The following is a 23,119-nucleotide window of genomic DNA, read 5'->3' as shown; positions in this document are numbered from 1 at the left end:
AGGTAAGGAGCAGCCAGAGATAGTTGGATCTTCTTGGTATTTGTTAGTTTCTTTGGGGTTTTCTTGTGGATTTTTTGTTTGGTTTAGTGTGTTCAAGAGTGTGATCATAAAATAATTTTACTGGAGTTGAAGTTTCCTTCAAGAAATGCCCTTTGAGGATTAAAGGCTCAATTTTCTGTTATGGCACATAACAATGAAGCTGTTGGGTAGGAAGGCCATTATTTCTCTGGAAGACAGAAGGATGTCTGCCCTGTTAATGATGCTATAGAACACACTTTTGTGAGTGAAACTTTTAAATTGGATTTTCCCAAAGATGTTCATGTTGTCTGAAGAACCAAGTTGAAGTTCAGCATATGAGAACTGAGGGTTTGATTCTTCCACTCTTTTCCATTTTGGATTCCATGATTTAAAGGTCTTTTCCAACCTACACCATTCTATGATTCTGTGGTTCTGAGACATTTCTATCTGAGCTGTCAGAATTGGTAAGAATGTGAGACAATTTGAAGTGAAAGACTGGAGCGTACAAGTCACTCGTTAGCACTTCAGGCCAGCAGCAGGGCCGGAATACCAGAATCATTAAAATAATGATTAAAAGAGATGGGCTCTGTGGATTCAGTGACTGCATTATGCCACTGGAGTAAAGAGCCTCATTTTCCCCTAATTCACACTTGGTTTAAACCAGGAACGACTCTTGTACAGTCTGTGAAATGAATACTTGGCTCAGCCAGGCTGTGGTAAATTATCAGAAGGAGCTGAACTAGGTGCCTCGGACATGATGAGAATTCCAAGTGGCCCAGGCCTTTCTTACCCTGCAAATCACCATTTAAATGTTCTGAATCATCCTGAACATTTTTTTTTTCAAGTCACACTGCATCAGATTACTCCTTGAGTCACTACAATAGCGTCTGATAGCTTCCAGCATGACATCCTGGAAATGCAAACATGGATTTCTAACTCAGAGGTTTTGGGTCTGTGGCTGTTATAGAGAATGTCTCGAAAGTACAGCAGTAAATATTTTTTCCCTTTCATCCTCTCCCAGCTCATAGGAGGGAAAAAGGAAAAATGCTAGTAAAATATACAAACACTGTAGCTGAGCAGCTGGATACTGGGAGCTCCCTGGTGCGAGCAGTCCCCTCAGATCATGTGGGTGGGTTATTAGCTGTCCACTAAAGCATTCTGCTGCAATTATACCCTCTCGTGATTCCAAGTGTAAGGTGATGTCCTGCAGGTGCCAGGCAGGAATGTTTCCTTCTCACAGGATCATTAAGATTGGAAAAAGTCCTCCAGGATCACCAAGTCCAACACAACCATGTCAACTAAACCGTTTCACCAAGTGCCACATCTGCTACTTTTTGAAACACTTTGAGGGATGCTGACTCCACCTGGGAAGCCTGTTTCTGGGGTTAACCACTCTGTCAGTGAAGAAACTTGAAGAATTCTGCTGCCCAACCCAAACCTGCCCTGGTGCAACTGGAGGCTGTTAAATTGCAGGATTTTGCTGGTGCAGCCACTGCAAATCCTCCTTCCACCAAAACTCTCCATGGCAGCCAGACTGGGTGCAGCACATTGGTCCCCAGTCCCTCTCTGGAGTAAGTGATGTTCCCTTGTTTAACACCAAGGGAGAAGGTCAATTAATTATTTGCAAAGTGCTTTGAGAAAATAAATTTGCCTTCAGCATGGAGAGGCTGATTGTTAGGGGCTGGTGATTAGCTGGGTTTGGGATTGTTTGCTCTGAAGCCACTACACTAATTTTGCCCAAAGCCTTCTGTAAACAAGCTGTTTCTTGACATTAAGCAGCTTTTCCTACTTAGGACTGATTATAGGTTTGAAGCCTAACAGCTCTTAGGTACACTTTCTGTTTTAAATGATTGCAACTTTCTACAGTGAAATATTAGCTTTGCCAAAAGAAAGCCTCTTCCTTCTGAGAAATATGGCCAAAGCTGTCAACATGGTTTATAAAAACAAAAAGCAAACAACCAGAAAGAGGTAGCTAGGAAAAAGAGATGCTTTTTTGCTAGTGATATTTTTTTAATCTAGACTCTTAGCTTGAGGTGTTATTGATATAGTTGAGATAATTAAGCTTTATCCCCACCAGGCAGGGCTGTTTGATAATACAGGTGCAATGACACATTCATTGGGAGGAATAGGCTGGCTGAGCCTCCCTCCTCAAGCCAGCAAAGTTACCTTGACTTTGGATCTTGACAGTTCTGGGAATGGAGCTGAGGACAGGGCCCAGCCCTGTTTCTCAGGATCCAGCCCCAGATTTTTACTGAAAGGTGAATCAAGACCTTGTTAAACATCACAATTTGAACAGAGAGCGTGGGCAGAGCTACATTACCAGGAATTCAGCTAGTTTCCATGGATGTTAATGCTGAGCAGCACCTGATGCTGCCTCTTGCAAATGAATCATTTGGGAAGCATCAGGAGGCAGTTTGGGACAAAAGTCTCATTGCTGGTCAGAAGGAATTCTAGTCAAAACATGAGAATTTTGTGGCACCCCTGGCCGACTGCAGCTCGTTGACTGATCACAAGTGATGCCTTTTCCTTGGAAGCGATCTGAAAAATAAATCCTCCATCCTGTGTTGCATCCCTTGACAAACCCTGGCATGACTAATAACGCTGTCATGGCTCCCAGTGTTTCCATTTCTCTGGGTTACCAGGCTGTTGAGATGATGTGCTCTGTTTGCTCACATCTAAGATTGTGTGGCTCAGCTGTGCCAACCCTTGATTCATGATAAGGGCTGAGCCATCAGTCTCTGTCAGACAGAGGCTGGAGTCTTGCTTGGGATTATGGATGGCTGCTTGAGGCACGTGTGGGTCTCTACAACTACTGGGTCTAAATCTTGAAGGAGGCAGAAGTTTCTTATATTTAAGAAATGTTAATTCCTGCTCCTCACTGCTTGGGGTATTGGCAGCATCAGCTCCCCGCACGGAGGTCCGGGAGAGCTCAGCAGCTCAGGATGTGGGGCTTTTATTAAATTAAAACAAACCCCCCAGCAGGTGGTCTGCAATGTGAAGCTGTCTCCAGTGCTGATGTCTGATCTCATTAGGGACACACAGGGAATCAGCTCAGAGTGTCCCCTCCCCAGCACCTCTCAGGCTGACTTGGTGGCCGCGGAGGATTTGCAGCCCTGCCTCTGCTAAAATGATCTTTGGCCAGTTTCAAAGAAGCACTTTGTCACAAATCATCAAAAATCCACGCTGGAACACTGGGAAGAGTGTTATATTCAAGGATGAAAAGCTGAATTATCCTGCTGTAAAGTGAAATGGGGGAAAAAACCCAGTAACAATGAAACAGGGGATGTTTGCCTGGATTGTGAGTGTCTCAAGTTTAACCTGCTGTAATGCAGGGTCACTTTCCATTAGCAAAACCCCCTGAAGGGAGAGAGGGGGGAAATGTAAAAAGATACTTTACAGTAAAACAATATACTTATTTTACTCCAAGAGCAAGGTTTTTTTTTTTTTTTTTTTTTTTTTTTTTCTTTTTTTTTTTTTTTTTTTTTGTTTAAAGGAGCTTTTGAAAACCCACCCTTGGTTTTACAGAATATTTTTATCTCCTCCTCTACATTATTTAAAAACTGAGCTGTTGTCATCTTCCTTGCACAGGGCAAAAATGACTCTTCTCCAGATGTAATTATGACTTTGTTCCTTAAATTTGCTTCTATAGGCAGCTGAATTTTTACAGCTACAACCTATACTGGCTGAATTTTATTAATGGAGTCATTCTGCTTTCTGTTTCTTTGAGTTTTGCTCTCCCATATCTCCCAAAGCATTACACTTGCATGTCTTTGTTCATTGGTTTTATAGGCTTTCCTCAGCTGGGATAATAGAAAAAACATCTATTTCTGGTCATCCAGTTGCAATTCTGGCTATTCTCAGTGGGGCATATAGATTTCAAGCTGGGTTGGTGGAGGGATTTAGATATACAATTCCAGATAGTCTTAATGAGAGTAACAGTCCTAATTCTCCACACAGAATATTAAAAACTCGTCCAGGGCGTACAGAGTGAAACACTGTGATCTTACCTTTAAGTACCTTTGCCTTGTTCTGTTATTTTTTTTTTTTTTTAATTCCTAAATATCATTTGCATCTGTGTTCGTTAAAGTAACTGAGAGCTGCTTTGAGGATGAGGGAGTTGATTTTTGGAGTCCCTGTCTGGTTTGCTTTGCTTTGTTTTCCTGGGGATTGGCTGCACCTGGGTGCACATTTGGAAGGGAAAGGTTAATTCAAGAGGGACCTGGAAGAAAGAATTTAGCAAATTGACTCTGTTATTATTCTGATTGCCTTCAGTGTTAGACAAGAAGAAGATGCATATTTTTTTATTGCCTTAATTAACTACCACAAAAAATTCCCCAACATACTGTGAATCTAATAAGGATTAAGATTTAGTTAGAATATTAGAACCAGATCCACAAGGAAGATGCTTTTCATGCAGGAAGGACGTGTTGATTTTATTCCTGAATTTCATCAGGAATTGTGGGGGGGTTTTAAATTCTTTCTCAAGGCAATCTTTTATCATAAAATGCTAAGAAGCATTCATCCCCTTTTCCTAATTTTTGGCCCCATTCTTAGTTTTGTTCATGCATTTCTTTTCCTTCTCTCCTAATCCACATCTTCACAGGGATCCCCCAGGCCTTGTTGGGAGGATGCCACTGGTGGAGTTTCTTTTAGCAGGGAAGTGGTGCAGAGAGGAGAGAAGGTTTTCTCCATTTGCACAACGTGTAAGAAATTTCCTGGAGCTTAATTGTCCATTCTTGAAGGTTGCTGTACTTACACTTGGAAGCCAATACCCATGGAGAGCTAGTCTGGTAGTTAGGAGTAAATGGAGTGTGAATACTCCAGGCAGCTCTTCTTTCTTGTGTTCAGATCAATATTCTGAGTTAGAAAGGAGAGATGTGACTTGGAGCCTTCTTCTTCCCTCACTCTGGTCTCCACTGTTTTACCCTTCTCCCTTACAGCCCATTTTGACCCCCCTGATGACCCCTGCTGATTTTGGGGAGCCCAGCAGCAGCAAACAGACCCTCCTAGGGACACAGCATTGCCTTGAGCAATTTGACAGTGAAGCTGTTTGGCTTCACAACACACATTTGCTGCACAGACCATTTCTTGATATGGAGGCAGATTATCTCCCACTGTGATGCTGCCATGGATGAGCAGAAACTCTTTCCTCCTTTCCTCTTTCTTCTCTTCTCTGTTTACTGCTGGCCAGTAAACTATTTTAATTTAAAAGGTGATTTAATGAGATAATCTGTTTTCCATTCAGGTTCTTCTGTGGCTTAGCTCCCCTCCTTTTTTTCCCCTCTGTCCATCTGATTTCTTGGCTGCCTGAGTGAAAGGACTTCCTCCCCTGCAGCTCTGCAGTTACTCAGTGCTACCTGCTGCTTTCTTCATCTTCTCCTACCCCACTGCTTGTTCCTACCTCCTCCCACAGCCACCCTTTGAGTCCATGACCCCACTAATCTGTCCCGGTGTTCTTCCCCCCTCTCTGTGCCATAGGATATTTTTGTGTGACTGCAGGAAGGGGACTGGTCAGAAAACAGGTCCCTGGATATGCAAGAACTCTGAGGGGATGCACTGAATTGAGTCTGTCCAGTTTCTTGAGAGCATTTTCATCAAAACTCTTTCCATCAGAGAAAAGAGCTTGGTTGTGACAAAAGATAAGGGAGATATTTGCAATGTATGAAAAGCACAGAGAAAAATGAGTTCTGTCAGAGAGCAGTAGAGCTTGGATGCTACCCCAGAGTTTGGGAGCTCTCTTGCTTTGACCAGATTTTCTGTAGGGCTCTGAAACTGCTTTGGAGGGGGTTCATCTCAATGAATTTAATTAAAAACAAGGTTTGTTTTTTCTGTTTGGGCTGATCTTCAGGGGTCCCTCACTAGAGGATCCCCTGAGGAGCTGACTCCTCCTCCCTGTATGGGCAGTTACAGAAAGGAGCTCAAGATGTTGTGGTTGGAGTCAGTGATCTCAGAGGGCTTTGCCAACCTAAACAATTCTGTGGTTGTGTGCTCCAAGCTCTGATCTACAGGGAAAGGGAAAAACAGTAAATGCTGTGTCTTACTGCCTCTGATTTTCTCAGAAATATTTGAGAGTCAAAAAGAGACATGAGTCAGTCAGGTCACTAAAATGCATAGGAGGTCATCGTTTTGTGGAAAAGAGTATTTCTTATCTATTGTGAGCGGATTAAGGATTGGGAAAATGCACTGAAAACTTCCCACATGGCAGAATCTGATTTTAGTGAGTGACTTGGAGATAAGGAAGTGTCAAACAGAGAATCACAGAAACAGAATCATTTAGAAGGGTTTTTAGAAAAACCCTTCACGATCATCGAGTCCAACCATCACCCCAGCACTGCCCATCACTAACCCATGTCCTCAAGTGCCACAAATTCTTTAAATCCCTGCAGTGCCATCTCACCCTTCGTCATGAATTGGCTCAAAGGAGAAAAACACTTCTAATCTTCACTCTGTCCTCAACCAAGACATGGCAAAGAGTCGGCAGAGAAAGAATTGTGTTAAATCTGCTTTTAAACAAGACAACAAGAAAGGTGAAGAAATCTTTACAAGGGCCTGGAATGACAGGACAAGAGGAATAGTTTCCCACTGCCAGAGGGCAGGGATAGATGGGATTTTGTGAAGGAATTGTTCCCTGAGAGGGTGGGGAGGGTGCCCAGAGCAACTGTGGCTGCCCCTGAATCCCTGGAAGTGTCCAAGGCCAGGCTGGACAGGGCTTGGAGCAGCCTGGGACAGTGCAATGTGTCCCTGGCCATGGCAGGGGATGGAACAGGCTGTTCTTTAAGATACATTTCAATTGGAAGTGTTCCAGGATTCTAGGATTTGAAATTGTTTAAACCTCATCAGAGTCGTTGTTATGGATTCAGTGGTGGCTGTGATGAAAACCAAGGCCTAACAACTTTTGGGACCAGGGTTTTGACCCCTGTCCCATGGAGCGGTTGCCTCAGAAGCATCTCCCACCCCCAACATTTCCAGTGCCCCTTTCTGGCTCTGTGCAAAACCACAGCCGGAACCAGCACCCAAAAGCTCCAACTTGCACAAGGCTTTGCCATGACAGTTTTTGATGGGAAGGGCATTGCTCAGCCCTACAACTCCAGGATCCTGCCATGCCAATAAAAATTACATGGATTAGAGGGCTGAGAAAAAAAAAATTCCCATGTTATAGGATTGTTTTTCTGTTTTTCCCAGGAACACCAATGCTGTTGGGAAGCAGGAAGAGGAGCAGAACAACAGCCCCTGGCTCCCTTCCAGATGCAGCCCCCAGAGAAACCATTGCTGCTCCTCCTGATGGCTCATCCAACTGGGCAGATCCCTCCAAAGACACCTCCAAATCCAAAGAGATCCAAGCACAGGCTGTCCTGAAACCAAAAATGTCTGTCTCCAACAGTGTGTGCAACATAAAGGCGTCATCAAGGATCCTCTGGGAAGAAAACGTTCATGGGCAAAAGCAGCTCCTAAAAAGTAAGGTACAAATCCTACTGTGGTTGTCAGGAATATGGTTTTAATAATAAGATGAGATCAGTCTCAAAGAAAAAAAGTGAAATAATGGAAAGTCAGGCCATTTTTGTCCAGCTTTAAGTGGTGAGCGTGAGTCATCTGGTGAGAGATCAATCAGCTGATCTGAGTGTATACATTGCTGTGGCTAATAGAAAACAAGATTAAAATGACCAAGATAGGCTTAGATTCCCAAGAAAATCTTGAAAAAGCATTAAAATTGCAAAGTCAAGCAGCCCCAGCCTAACCAAGTAATACCATTAGTGAGGTTATTTTTACAACCTTGTTCTGATACCTTTCTTTCACTCCTTGAACCTTTTTTTTTTTGTACACAACAACCTGAACTATGATTATTAACAAGATTTCAGTGTGTAAAACACAATTTCTTTGGGTTCAGCTGTGTCTGGGATGTCATACTTCCAACATTAATTCTCACAGCTAAAACGCAGATGACACCAGCAGCTGCATTCATGCATCAGGTATTTTTGCAAAAAGCAACTGAGATTAATTTGGGTTTAGTATCAATATGTTTGTGAGACACTTATTCCTTAAAAATGTTGTAATGGTCATGGAACCTTTTTTTTCTTACAGCTGTTTTTTCTGATGAGAATTTTTTGCAGGCAGGTAGGCAGAATTTGTCATCACTGAGCATAAAGCTACTGAATGTCACACATTTGGAAGCCTAAATGCTGTTTTCAGTGCCTGAGGTTAAATCATGGCGTTCCCCTAACTGAAAGCAACTTTGTTTTACAAAAGTCAAGCATCCACTGAGATCTGGCAAAGCCCAACTTAATCCACACCTCTGTAAACCTGGCTTAGGGAGGAATTTAATTTCATGTTCACAGGTTTCAAGGTTTATTCCAAAATGTTGGTGAGAACAGTGTTAGGGAGGAAATACAGTTCAGACTTTTATAAGGCAAATGTACCCAACACAGATCTTTTAAATATGTTTTTTAAGTACAATATAATATGTACAATATGTCATAAAGAGGAAAATATTTTAAGTTTATTGTAACCAAAATTTGAAATAAAACAGTAACGGGCTTTATTCCCAGATATTTAGTTCTAGAAATCAAATTATTTGGCAAGGAAGGAGCTCTCCAGCGTGACTTTTCAAGCAGTTCATATGGAGCCCTTCCGAAGTTCCTTTGTTATTTTGGATTCGTTCTGTCCTCTGAATGAGAATCTGATTTTTGAGCACACAGCCTCTTTTGGTCCTAATTTGTGCAGGGAGTATCAGTCAGTGAGTATTAAAACTTAATTATAAGCATAGAAAATAATCTCTTTTTCTTAATGTCAATTGGCAGCTTTCATAATAATGCCCTATAATGCACAATAACCTTTTATTGATTTTTTTTTTAATGGAGCTTTTCCACTGGCTAATGGATCTGTAGGAGTGACAGAAAGCAAACTGGATTAAAAACAAAGGAAAAAAAAACCAGTGGTGCTGATGAAAGACTCAGTGTGGTGAAAGGGAAATGATTTGTGGTTAAAGCCCATAACAATCTGGTATTTTCTGCAATAAATTGGAATTAATTCCAACTGCAGGTCACAGCAAGATATCCCTGGCTTTCCATGGCACAAATTTTGGGAAGCACCAGCAAAGAGAGCTGAGTGTTCCAGAGTTTTAATTGTCATTTCCTTCCATGTGAGGTCTGGATAATGTGAGAGACACTCTGGGTGTCACAGGGCAGCCACCATTAGATCTGATCTCTTCTGCCTAATGAGGCCTATTAATAACAGCCTGGCTTTCTTATTTCAGGAATTGCCCTCTCTGTCTAATGAGGTGGAGAATCCAATAAAAAATTAGCCATGCACTCCTAACGAACTTTTAAATCTCTCCAAGGCAATTATGAATTCCCTGCTCCGAGGGACAGAACAAAGGAGCACGAGGCACAGGACGAGCAGGAGCGAGGCAGGAGGGTGACACTGTCCAGGGTGACACTGTCCAGGGTGACACTGTCCAGGGTGACACTGCCCAGGGCCTGCTCTCCAGGTGTGACCTGGGAGAAAAACCTGCTCACCTGGCCAGGATCCAGCTCCCAGCTGGAGAAAACTCCAGCAGTCCCATGGACTCTGCGGGTAAAGCATCATTTTTTTCCCTTTTTCCCTTTTTCCTTTTCCTGTTTATTTTCTTTTTTTTTTTTCTCTCCCTTTTTCCCTTTTCTCCCCTTTTTCCCCATGGATGGCGATTGCTTCCTGGGAACTTGTTAAGGGCAGAAGTTCACATTCCTTGATTTTTCCCTTTCCAGTGAAGTTTTGGCAGTTTGTACCCACTGCCAGAACTTGCTTGGTTGTCTGGCTGTCCAGGCTCTCTGTTTTGAGCTGCAGCTGCTGTTCCTGTGGGGGAGCTTGTTAAGAGTTTGGGAATTTACAAATTCCCAGTTTCCCAAGCGCCTGGCACTTCCAGCACCAGCTGTAGGTGTGGACATGGCCCAGGCTGGTACCAGGCTCCAGCAGCTGATGGACTTCCCTGCCTTTTCCTCCTGCACATGTTGCAGACCCATCTCTGCTCCTTCCCTCTGTCCTAAGACATTCCTAAATGTTGAAGCAGCCTTTGACTGGGAAGTGTTTTCTTTCTGGATCAGCCATGGAGAGATCTGACAATCTAAATAAACAGGAAAGTTTGTGAACTGTCAGTGACAAGTTGCTTTGGTGATGGGGTGAGAAAAGGAAACAGGCAAAACATCAAGAACTTGAATTTGGATGTAAAAATATGTAATTTGAAACATAGAAATGTATAAACTTGACAGGACAAGGGGAATGGCTTCCCATTGCCAGAGGGCAGGGAGATATGGGACATTGGGCAGGAATTCCTGGCTGGGAGAGTGGGCAGGCCCTGCCACAGAGAAGCTGTGGCTGCCCCTGGAAATGTCCAAGGCCAGGTTGGACAGGGCTTGGAGCATGCTGGGATAGGGGAAGGTGTCCCTGCCCATGGCAGGGGGTGGAATGAGCTTTAAAGTCCTTTCCAACGCAAACCCAGACTCGTTTTCATCACTTTAACAATCTCTAACCAAACTCAGCCCTATGCCCATCACCCCTTTTCCTCCCTTTGACTCACGAGATCATAACGCAGCTTCTCTGTCTCCTGCAGGAAGCCCTGGAGATCCACAACCCTCAGTTCATCTCCCGCTCCCAGAAGAGGCTGAAGAGGCTGGAGCTGATGGTGCAGCTGAGGAGGGCCCAGCACAGGGAGGCTCCCCCAGGCAACCCCCGAGCTCTGGTTCGCAAGCTCTCCACCTCCACTTCCAGCAAGAAGAAGCAGTTCACCATCCCTGACCCTCTCAGTGGTGAGTTGTGAGCAGCAGCAGGTCCCTGGCTGCCTTTGGAAGTCGTGGATGGAATTTCCAAATTAAATTTGGGAGGAAACGGGAGGGGTGCTGCTCCTGGTTCACTCTCCAGCATCTGTGCCGATGCTCCTGGCAGGAATTGCCAGCAGCTCAGAGATGGGTTAGTGGGCATGAGGAGTTTCCTGTGCTCTGTGGCAGCTCCTTGGGGATTTTTGTCACTGTCACAAGCAGTCGAGTTCTTCAGCACGGTGCAGCTGCTGCTGGTTGTGGGGAGATGGCAATAAATGACATTTCATCCTCTCCCAGCTCACGGAATGACCAGTCTGGGGACAGAGGTGACAGCAGGGAGGCAGGTGGGATTTGGGATAGGAGCCCCAGCTGCAGGTGTGGATTTGCCACTTCTGTCAGAAATCCCAGAGCTGGGGAAGAGCTCTGGTCTGCCCAGCCCTGCTAAATCAAGGCATGCAAACTCTGTGATTTCCTAATTAAAGCTGATTAGGTTGTGGCAAACAGCCTCAACCCCCCATGAGGGAAACCCTTCTCTCCTTCACAGCCCGCACAACACCTCTGTAAATGTTATCTAAGCTCAAGATGTTAAACAAATTGCTTTTCTTTTTCTTTTTTATTTTTTTTAATTGCCATCTGGATGTTCATTAACTCAGTTGACTAAAGAACAAAGATTTATTTGATTGATTGGCATTCCTCTATGTCTTGGTTTTAAATCTGTGGCTGCTTGAAGATACATTATTCTACTGAAAAGTGAATTAATTGAAAAGATTAAACAAACTAACAAAGACACCTGGAGGATGGAGGAAAGGGAATATTTGATGTCCTCAACTGAGGGAAACACAAACAGGCTTTTTGGATCCCTGGGGGAATGAAGGTGGGTGCAGGAGAGGTGGGCGCAGCCCCATCTCAGGGCTCTGGGAGTTTCCTGGAGAATTCCAACTTCCAGTGGTCTGTCCTACATCAGAGACCTACTGGGTCTTCATAGTGAGAGCTAAATAAACATAAGGAAACACGGCACAAAGCATGAATTCTATCTTAAAGGCTCAATAGAATTAATTCACCATTTCCATGATCCAAGTTAGTTTACCTGGGATCAGATCTCTCAGGGCTGTGCAGTGTGAGAACTCTGAGCTCTGCCAGCAGCAAACCAGGAGTTTGTCATCTGTCTTAGAGGAAGTGGCAAAAAATCTCCCACTTCTGTGTGAACATCTTTGAAAATCCCTCAAACCACTCTGCAAATAATTTATGAAACAAAATATAAAAGGCTAAACCTATTTCTCCTCAAATTATAATGAAATTTTAATCTTTATGCTTGTTTAATGAGTAATAAAATCATAATATTGAAATATATTCATTAATTATTGAAGTTAATGACTATTTCCATCTTTTAGTGGTTGGTCATGAAAGGTAAATTTGTCTAGAGAGAATCTTTGGTTTCTGAACTCATCTGCCTCCGTGTAGCCACGTGTGGTTTTCTGTTTGTGAGACCTTAATATTTTTATTATGATAGAAGTGTCACGTGTCTGTTGTTGAAGCAGAACTGGAGTTAGTACTGGCAATCCAAATCCCTGGGTGAAGCACAGCCCTGTGGGCTGCAGTACAGAGAGCTTTTGTTGGAACCCTGTTTGCTGAGAGTTTCAGACTTTCTGTGCTGCCAGGCACTAACCCCCAGGAGAACACTGCATTGACCTGGGGCCGTGGAGAAGGCTTCCAAAATGGAATGGCAGAACTGGGATTGTGGGGGTGGAGTTTGGATAGAAGTGTGTGATGTCACAGGGTGGGAAACTTAGAGTTTATGGGTTTAGGATATAGCAAAATACATAAAGCAAGATGGAGGTTTTAGGGCAGAGGCTGATCCTTCTTCTTTGCCTTCTTCTTCTCCTTCTTCTCCATGGGTTTGGGTGGTTTTGTGTACTTGGGTAAAAAAGTCCACATTGCAGGCACAGGTGGTTGGTTATTGGGTTAAAAGTGAAAATAATTTAGGTGCCATTTCTTAATTGGAGAGTTTATCCTTAAAAGGCCTTGTAGAGAGAGAGATGGGGCTCCATTTTTAGTTTGTTGGAGTGAAGGGCTGCAGAACAAAGGGTTTGTGAGACTGTGACATAGACAAGAACTAATAAACATCTGAGTCCAACAAGAAATACCCTCTCACACATTTAATCCCAACCTTGGGGAAAAAAAGAAGCAAAGACTCCACAGGCTCTGTTACGTTGCTGAGCATCTTTAACTTGCTCTGAGTCCTGGCAATTGGTACTTTAGGATTTGTCCTGGTGGATGCATTTGTGCAGCAGGATTGGTGTCATCAGTGAGACCCAGAGTGGAGAATTTTTTTTTTTTTTCCTGGAAGGGATCACCTGAGGCACTGGATGTCTCTCTGCTGCTGATGACAGATCCATTGCTGATGGATCCATTTCTGATGGATCCCAGCAAATCTCTTAGTGGAGAAAGAGTCCTGCATCCCCAGAATGCTTTGGTCCATGCAAAGTCTTCATGGAATTGTTTGGGTGGGAAAATACCTTAAAAATAATTTAATTCCACCCCCTGCAATGGGCAGGGATACCTTCCACTATCCCAGGGTGCTCCAAGCCTTGTCCAGCCTGGCCTTGGACACTTGCAGGGATCCAGGGCCAGCCACAGCTGCTCTGTTCTCAAGAAATCTCTGCCAAATACAGATTCCCTCCCACAGCTTTCCTGGTTTGGGGAATCAGGCTGCTTCTTCACAGCAACACCCCCTGGAACAACATTGGGAATTGGAGGGTAAAATGATTACCTGGAAACGTGCTTAAGCATTCAGGCCTGCGTTGATGGCACCTCTGGGCTCCAGGCTGTGATCTTGTGGTTGTTTCTTGACCATCTCCTTCCTTTCTTGTTTGGTTTTTTTCCTTTTTTCTCTTTCCTGATGTCTTACAGTTTGTGGAGGTGAAGCTCTTTACGGCTCTGAGGTTCCCAGGGCTTGTTGCCAGCACACCCTCACACATTTTCCAGAGGTCTTATTCCCAGGAGCAAGTTGGTTGATGGGTTTCATTTCCACTGACCCTGCCAGAGTGACCCTAAGGATGGATCAGAGTCCACCTGAGGCCAGGAGCAGGACATGCAGCACACTCAGCTCAAGCGCTGACTGTGACAGCACTTATCCAACCAATTTTCCACCTCCCGAGGACATTCCCTCATTCCCTGCCCAGTTCCCCCTGTGCTCACATGTTGATTTTTTGTTTTGTTATTTTTTTTTTGGGGGGGGGGGTGTTTGTAGGTTTTTTTTTTTGTTTGTTTCTTTTTCTTAAGGTTGGGATTAAATTGTGAGATGATATTTGTTGTTTGGACTCAGATGTTTCTTAGTTCGTATTTATATTACAGTTTCACAAAGTGTGAGTTTTACAGCAGTTCTCTCCAGCAAGGTAAAAATGGAGATGTATCTCTTTTTCTATAATGCCTCGTAAGGATAAACTGTTTAATTAAGAAACTTAAGTTATTTTTACTCTTAACTTAATAACTAACTACTTGTGCTCTGTAATGTGGAATTTTTATTTAATTACACAATACTACTTAAACTTATGAAGAAGAAGGTAAAGAAGAAGGACTAGTTTCTGTCTTAAAACTTCTGTCTTGTTTTATATATATTACTATATTCTAAACATTTAAACTCTACGTTTTCTCCTCTGTGATATTACACACTTCTATTCAAATGACACACCCATAATCTCAGTTCTATTATTCAATTTTGGAAGCCTTCTCCATGGCCTCAGGTCAAATGCAGTGTTCTCTTGGGGGTTAGTTCAGAAAGTCTAAAATTCTCAGCAGCCAGGGCTCCAACACCCACCCAGGAGGGTGGCCCAGGACGGGGAGAGGTGGGTGCCTGCTTTTATTCAGCTGGAAATGGGGCCTAAGCTGCAGCCCAAGGTGTTTTGAGCAGTTTGCTGCACTTATATCTCTCTGAAATAAGTTTAGTACATGTGCTTCTCTCTGCTCTTACAACTTTGATTCCAGTAAAATAATTTACACCCAGAGGAAAGACCTGCAGAGATTTTTCTCTCTCCCAGAGAGATTATTCTATCAGCCTAAAACATCTTTATTGATAACATGAAATTATTGACTAGCAGGGTTTCCCTGTGTTTTGACAGTGTTGTTGCAACTTCAGTTTCTCGTAGGAGAAAGAAATAATTGGCATTCAGCATAATTTCCATATAAATACCAACATCTGTGCAGTTCCCATTTACCTTCCCATCCTCAAAACCCTGGGTTGTTTACCAGTTTTTAATTGTCCTTCACGAGCGGGGTTTTACAAAAAGCTGAAAGTAATCTGAGGAAAATGAAAACGTTTATCCTGCATGAGGTTTTATCGTCACGAGGGCTCTTTGAAGGTACAGAACCTGCACAGAACTCTCAGGCAGCCTTTGTGCTGGGTAATGGGCACTGCTAAATTTTGAGCGTGCTAATTAGTCCAAGATAGACAACTCTGCTGTTGACTGTGTCGAACAAATTAGAGATCCCACTGTGACGAGCTGAATAGAAACAATGTTCAAATAACTGCATTTAAATCTCCAAAACCGTAATGTAATTACTGCAGTGACAGGACTACCAGCTGTTTATGGGCCTTTAAATCTGCATAATGAACAGCCCTGTGATCTTGGTGTGCACAGGCACTTTGGGAGGTTGAACGCAATTTCTCAGGCATGTTTGGGGTTTTTTCCCACCTTCCCTTTTCCCGTCCTTTGAGGGGTTGGTTGTTCTTTGGGATTGGCCATAGGAGTTGAAGGTTACCCTTCAATGCCAGCATGGAGCCTGCTGAGCTCCTCTGGGTTTGCATCCAAACCCTCGATCTTGAGTCATATCTTGGAAACAATTTAAATCCCCTCAGTCATGCTTCTAAACCTTCCCCAGAAGTGTTTTTGGAACTGGAGGGCGAGGATTTGTCGCTGTTGAGTGAGAAATGACACAGACTCACCAGAAGGCTGGTTTGCACAGCATCTCACTTTGAAAATCCCTCTTTTATAGACTGTTCTGATACAGGCAGACCAGATTGGTCAATTAATCAATCAATACATTTCACCTGATTGGCTAATTAACAAAAACACCTTTCTTTTAGACAATCTTTGGGAAAACAGAGTAGGAAAACAACACCTGCAAGTTGTTTATGATAACAAACTATCATTGTTTATCCTCAACCCCCTAAATTCTCACAAGCCAATCCTGGGAAAACTTATCAAGTTTTCTCACTCTCTGACCAGGCTGTCACATCCAGAAGGATTGTTTTTTGTTTGGGTTTTCCAGGGGTGGGTTTCTCCGGCAGCCCTGTGCCAGGGAGGTTTTTATTTGGACTGAGGGAGGAGAAGGTGGCAATCAGAGAATTTGCAATAATCCTGCAGCCACTCAGGTGGATTCCTGTGGCCTTCACATTGGTGCTCAGCTGTGACTTTATTTGGAGGCCATTCTGCCCCTGTCCTGGGCACTGGTGAGGGCACACCTCGAGTGCTGTGCCCAGCTCTGGCCCCTCAGTTTGGGAAGGACCTTGGGACGCTGGAGCGCGTCCAGAGGAGGCAACGAGGCTGGAGAGGGGCTGGGAACACAAACCCTGTGAGGAACGGCTGAGGGAGCTGGGGGTGCTCAGCCTGGAGAAAAGGAGACTCAGGGGTGACCTCAGCACTCTCCACAGCTCCTGAAAGGTGGCTGTGCTCAGCTGGGGCTGGGCTCTGTCTCCAGGCAGCACCGACAGAACCAGAGCACACAGCCTCAGCTGCACCAAGGGAAATACAGGCTGGATATCAGGAAAAGGTTTTTCACAGAAAGAGTGATCAAGTTCTGGAATGGCTGCCCAGGGAGGTGGTGGAGTCACCATCCCTGGGTGTGTTTAACAAAGCCTGGATGTGGCACTGGGTACCAGGGTTGAGTTGAGGTGTTGGGGCTGGGTTGGACTCCATGATCTTGAAGGTCTCTTCCAACCTGGTGATTCTGTGATTTATTTTGGGTAATTTCCCAGTTCTCTTTTCCCTATTCCAACTTTTAATAGTGCCACTCATTCTTTTGGCTTTTTTGGCTGGCAGCTCTAAATAAAGTCTAAGCTGCAGTCAGGTAATGGAATTAGAAAGAGGAATGATCTGTTTTGAAGATATTATTAAACTAATATCAACTCTGCCACACCTTCTTCAAAAGCTGCTATTTTTTGGGGAAAAAAAAGATTTTTAGGATGATATGCTCTAATGATACTGGAAAGATTTAAGAATGCCAGGTGAGATGCTAATATTTTTGTTTTTCTGGATAAAATCCATGAATATTCAAGTATCATTTGGATAGAGAGGACTGAAATCTCCAGCAACATTCTCAAATTTATTCTAATATGAAAATGTTTCCACAAACCTCTCAACTTTACGCTTTTTTAGAGATATTAGTAATGTTTTCCAGAAAAAACTGAAATACTGAGGAGGGTCAGAAGTTTCAGTAGTAGTAGGAGGAGACACCTGAACAGCTGGAAAACCTGGGAACCACCTTCCTATGGGTGATCTTGGGGCAAGGAGCACTTGTGAGCTTCAGGATTTCTGTGGGGTGAGTAGGAGCCAGGCAGCCTTACCCTGAACCCTTAGACTCAGGGGTTATTGCATTTTGTGTAAATAACACCAAAACCTCATGTGCTGGCTGCAGCTGGAGCAATTCAGTGCATGAAGTCACTGACAGGGGATGTGCAAAGTTTGGGCAGCACCCCTGGGTGCAGGCACTGCTTTGCACCCCCTGGATGAATTCCCAGGAAAATCCCATGGGCACGAGGAGCTCAACATCACATCCACATCTATCTTGGATTCAAGGCTAATTTATTTTTTAGGGGATTGCTGATTTTAAAAAACCCCAGTGTTTAAAAAAGTGTTCTGTATCCTAGAATTTCTCTGGGCAAATGGATTTTTTGGTGAATTATTTTTTCAGTTCAGTAAAAGAGCAGTTAAATTAGAGATCCACTACCAGCAGTGCTTTGCTTTTCACACATCCTCAAAGGCACATTTTAGCTCCTACCAAACTTTGAGAATTCACATTCATGTTAGAAGAAAATGTATCTATATTGTGTATACTTTGATAAATTTTTGCCACTGTTTTTCTCTTTTAAGTGCTCCAGTGATTTAGTGGTAAATTGGAAGTCAGGGGCTGATTCCAACACAATAATTTTATCTGTTCTCTGTCTAAATATTTACCGACTTCCCAAGCAGGAGAGTTACTCATCCTCTTGGAGGTGCAGTTTAGCATTAATTAAAATATATTACAGGGACAACCCATTTACATTCATTTACAGCTTGCTTTAGTGGAGATGTGAGACCACTTGTGCCAGAAAGTCAGGAGTTTCACAAGGTGTGAATAAAACACCAATGAGGGGACTCAGTCCTCTCTGTCTAAAGCTTTATTTAACTGTGGTGCATCCCTGGCAATGCTGAATGTCTGCTCTGAAATCCTTTCTCCAAAAGTCATCCAAGGCTATGAAATCTGATAAGGAGCTTTGATAAGGAACAGCTGAAACACAATTTTGAGGGGAGTTGTCTGCCTCGTGGCCCATTTGATCTTTGCTTGGTAGGAAAGGGCTTTAGTCAGGTCTCCAGGATGAGCTCGAGGTTATTTCAGCTCCGAGTGTTTGCTGCTCTTCCTCTTTGAAATGAGCTTTCTTCTCAGTGTAGAGGATTAACAACTATTTAAATGCACACTTGCCTGTTATTTTCTCATTTCTACCAATTTTTTAAAATTTATTTCTCATTTCACTTTTGAATCCTAATCCTACAATCCATCAAGGATTAGCCTCAATGTTTGCATGTGATTATTTTTTGGGTAAACAGCAACCTGGGAAGTGCTGCAGGAATATTTGGCCATAGAATTAACCTCGTGGCTCCACACTGCTTCACAAAGGGCATTTCTATAACCGAGGTGGATTTGTTATTTTCTTGGAGGATTTTCCCCAGAATCTCTTTTGAGTCCACCCCTTCAAAGCCCTGCAGAGCCACATATCTTGTTCCAGAGCAGGGATGGGTCTGATGCCCTTGTGTGGCAGCAGGAGAGGATTATTCTGGAGCAACAGCACCTGCACAGCTCCCAGCCTCTGTGGTGCTTCCCAGAAATTGAAAATAGAGACCACCCTGACTTAGGGACTTGCAGGAAAAATACTTTTTTATCAGTTTATCATGCTGTATACGGAATAGGAAGTGGGTCTGCAAATCCCTGGATGGGTTGTTCCTGTTCTGGTGGATGCACACAAAGGTCTGGAATATTCATGTGTCACCATGCCCCATCCCTGGAGGAGTTCAAAGCCAGGCTGAAAGGGCTTGGAGCAACCTGGGCTAGTGGAAGGTGTCCCTGGGTCACAGACAATCTGCTCCCTGCACTTTCAGAGTTATTTGGACAGCAGAAACATCCCAGTGTTTATTCCTTTTAAGTGAATCAACATGCAAATGAGCGTTAGAACACTAATAAATAAAAGACAAATTATGTTTTCCTAGCAAATCGAGCATGTGGCTTGTGTGTGCTGAAGATTTAACAAGGATGATTAAGTGTAGACAAGTGCTGAGGGGGGAAAGTCAGTCCTGAGGCAGAGGAGGCTTCAGAGCCTCACTCCCTTTGATTTTGATTGGAAGGATGGAACATCTCTGCTGTGAGGAATGGCTGAGAGATTTGGGATTGTTCAGCCTGGAAAAGGCTCCAGGAAGAGCTCAGAGCCCTTCCAGGGCCTGAAGGGGCTCCAGGAGAGCTGGAGAGGGACTGGGGACAAGGCATGGAGGGACAGGACACGGGGAATGGCTCCCACTCCAGAGGGCAGGGATGGATATTGGGAGTTAGGAATTGTTCCCTGGCAGGGTGGGCAGGGGCTGGGATGGAATTCCCAGAGCAGCTGTGGCTGCCCCTGGATCCCTGGCAGTGCCCAAGGCCAGGCTGGACACTGGGGCCTGGAGCAGCCTGGGAGAGTGCAAGGTGTCCCTGCCATGGCAGGGGTGGGAATGGGATGAGCTTCATGGTCCCTCCAAACCCAAACCATTTTGTGATTCCATGAAGTTTACACAGGGGTACAACAGTAATCTCATTTATTTCTTGGCTTCCCACCTTGTACAAGTATCCTCCATTCCCATTCAGGACTCATTTTTGCAAGGAAGATGTTAAAGTCTCCTTTTCCTGAGAACCACTGACTGCTCAGATCAGAAATTATTTTCCTGTATCCTGGGAAATGCTGGTTGGAATTATCACAGATCTCTTCATACTTGATCAGGAAGCAGTAATGTGATTTTCCTCCTCCTAAAGCTCAGGTAATTATCCCCAGCCCTGCAAACAGGTGTAAATCGAGTCAGAAGTGGCTGTGCCAGGCCAGGTTCCTGACACACTGAGGAGCAGCCAGGGTGCAACTGCCTGCAGGAACCTGTGAGGAAGTTTTGGAGAGATTTGGAGGTTTGGATCTGGCCTTAAGCCTTCAATTTTTTAACGAGAAATGGCAAATTGCGGCTCCATGGAATATGACATTTGAGATTTCAGTAAAAGCAGATCCCCCCCAGTACTAACTTTCTTTTCTCTCTGCCAGATAACCTCTTCAAACCAAAGGAGAGAGTCATTCCCGAGAAGGAGATGCACATGAGATCTAAAAGGTACAAATCCCTCTGCTTTGCAGTTTGCCCATGAATTTTTCTCTGCTGTATCACCTTAGATTTGGGCAGCCCTGCCCTTTCAATACCATGGGGCACCCATGGCATAAAAGCCAAACCCTCGGCAGGTCCCTCATGTTGAACACCCAAAAATGGAAGCAGTGAGGTCACTTTGGGTGTTTCCCCCACCCTGATTATGGCACAGAGGATGGGAATGACAGCAAATTATGAGAAATATGTGTATCTGATCTTTAACTGCACTGCATGTCATGCAAGGGAAGCTGCAGAAGGCACCGTGAGGAATTAATCTCTGTTTTCAGATGTGTCCCATTCCTCTTCTCCAAAATATAATCCCCAGCCAAAACAGGCTGCTTCAAGAACTTGGAATTGCAAAATATTATGAAGAGAACCAAGAACTAAACAGGCTTTGTGCTCATGCTGGTGCCTCAGGTTTAGCTTTTCTATTTTTCCCAGATTCTGTGCTGCTTTAGTGTGAGGGTCTGAGCTTCATATCAGGGATTGTGAGCTCTCTTCACAGAACAGGGAGACAAAACAATTCCTGCTCCAGCTGGGGACCAAGGACAAATGATCCAAATCTCAGCCCCAGGAGCACAAACAACGTGGGCTGGAGAGAGAAAAACAAGCAGGATGGGACTGCCTGGGCTGAAGCTGGAATGGGACAATGAACTCCAGTGTGCCAATGGAGCAGAGCTGATCACAGTGAGAGCCCCCGGGAGCGCTCGTGCATTTTGGGACCATTTGGGTTCATCTTGGGTGCAGCCCTGGCTGGGCTCTGGTGCTGCCCAAGGTGGATCCATGAGGAGATCCTTTGAATAAATCCCTGCTTTATTCTGAAACTCTGCCCAGCCTCTGCTCTAGGGCAGCCTGCACAAGGCATACATGCAAAACCACGACTGTCCTGCTTTCTCTTCCAAATCCTGGGAATTTTATCACTGATTTTAATAGGAAAAGACCAGAAGTCACCTTTTTTAATGGAGACTACTATTACCTTTAGAATGGAAAGATTGTTGTCCTTGGTAAAAAGTGTTCCTAATGACAGTGAATAAATGCAAACAGTTTGCAGACTTATAATGATGTTTTTCTTGTATTTTAGAAAATTACTTGAAAGTGATTGCTTGACACTAATTGCGTGACATAAATACAAAAAAAAAAATGTACAGCCCAGATTCTGGTTGGAGTTTTGTTGCTAGAAATTGAAATCAACTTCACTGAGCTCATTAGAAGCTACTGCTTTGAAATCACCTGATCCCATCTCTTTCTTTACTCTTTTAATTCCAAAATCAGAATTTTCAAAAAGATTTGAAACCATCCAGATTTCCTATCAAACCATGGCTGTTAATAATTTATCATTCCCATGCCATAAATCAAATTTAAATACTTAGAGATGCCCATTACAAGTATTGCATGGAAGGCAAACATTCCCTACAGGAAAAATTAATTATTTGTGAGCCCCAGGGATGACATGAACTCTGCTTTCTGAATTCCTGACAGGATTTATGACAATTTACCTGAGGTTAAGAAGAAACAAGAAGAGAAACAGAAGCGGATCATCATCCAGAGTAACAGGCTGCGTGTGGAGATGTTTAAAAAGGTGAGGATTTCCTGTTATTTCTGGAGCAAATGGACACAGTAAATTTGAAGTCTGGGATGCCAACTCCACCTCACCTCTTGTATCGCTAAACATTTCTGTCACCTCATGGATTTTAAAAATATTTTAAAGCACTTTTGCATTTTTTTTCTAGCAATTACTGGACCAGCTCCTTCACAGAAACACGGAGTGACAAAGGAGTCTCTTGCTCATCATCCTAATTGGATCTTGAATGCCTTTGACTTCTAGATAAGCCATAAAATTATCTGTTATGTCAATTACCCGGAGGTGTTTTTCTTATCTTTGGCTGTTTGTATAAAGAAAGATCATTTATGTTTCAATTGAAATTTTAAGGCAACTTTCAAGTAATCAAAAACAGCCTAGAAGGGAGCACAGCTGTTCCAGAGCATCACCTTTTGGTCAGTTTACCCAGAGGAAATAATTTTAAAAATTTTTAATGCAAATACTGAATTACAGGGGTATTATTTATCTTAATCTTTTTTTAAAAAGTACACTTCTCTGTAGCAATAGCCCAATGTTTATAAGACGTGGAAAACTTATTTCTCTGAAGTATTTTATTAATTGATTTCTTGTGAGTTAAATCCTTGAAGAAAACTGTTATTTGTTATGTTTAGGAACCAGTTGAAATAGCATTACCACATCATCAGAGCAACAGCAGTTTCACATTAATACTTAACATTCCAAAAGGGACCAATATTTCAGCTTTCTGAAGAGCTCCATTCCTGTTCATAGAGTGAAACAACCTAGCAAGCTCTCCCATTAAAAAAACAATATTTAAATATTTGTTTATAACACTTTTTCACGTTTTTCATTGTAACATACATTTTACTCCACTTCTGTGAGCACAAAGTGTTTCTAGAAATGGCAGATGAAGGAGGGGTGCCAAGAAGGATGTTTGCATCAAAACTTGCAGAACTCAAACCAGCTGTCACGTTTCCTCCAAAAAAATATTTAAATCTTTATTTGTACATGTTGGAAGTAAAAACAAGCAGCTCACAAACCAATGGAGTTTATTTATGGAATAAAGCATGAGGGTAATATTGATCCAAGCGCTGTGTTTTTATTTGGTGCTGTTAAATAAAACACAATTATTGGAA

At 43.3% G+C, this 23,119-nt stretch overlaps 1 protein-coding gene across 2 annotated transcripts in view; it reads left to right on the top strand.

Moving 5' to 3' along the window:
• The window catches only part of C8H10orf90 (chromosome 8 C10orf90 homolog), a 61,940-nt gene extending 38,821 nt beyond the window's left edge, over positions 1 to 23,119 (top strand). For both annotated transcript variants that reach the window (XM_068198315.1, XM_068198316.1), the window contains 6 exons: positions 7,201 to 7,473; positions 9,353 to 9,588; positions 10,601 to 10,796; positions 20,332 to 20,395; positions 21,905 to 22,004; positions 22,156 to 23,119. In XM_068198315.1, the coding sequence (XP_068054416.1) occupies positions 7,201 to 7,473; positions 9,353 to 9,588; positions 10,601 to 10,796; positions 20,332 to 20,395; positions 21,905 to 22,004; positions 22,156 to 22,194 (908 nt within the window). In that variant the 3' untranslated portion in view covers positions 22,195 to 23,119. The remainder of the gene's footprint in view (positions 1 to 7,200; positions 7,474 to 9,352; positions 9,589 to 10,600; positions 10,797 to 20,331; positions 20,396 to 21,904; positions 22,005 to 22,155) is intronic.

The sequence above is a fragment of the Anomalospiza imberbis genome, chromosome 8, assembly GCF_031753505.1.
Source record: "Anomalospiza imberbis isolate Cuckoo-Finch-1a 21T00152 chromosome 8, ASM3175350v1, whole genome shotgun sequence".
Lineage (NCBI taxonomy): Eukaryota > Metazoa > Chordata > Aves > Passeriformes > Viduidae > Anomalospiza > Anomalospiza imberbis.
Note: the sequence above shows the minus strand (reverse complement) of the source record. Positions and strands in the feature narration are given on the sequence as shown.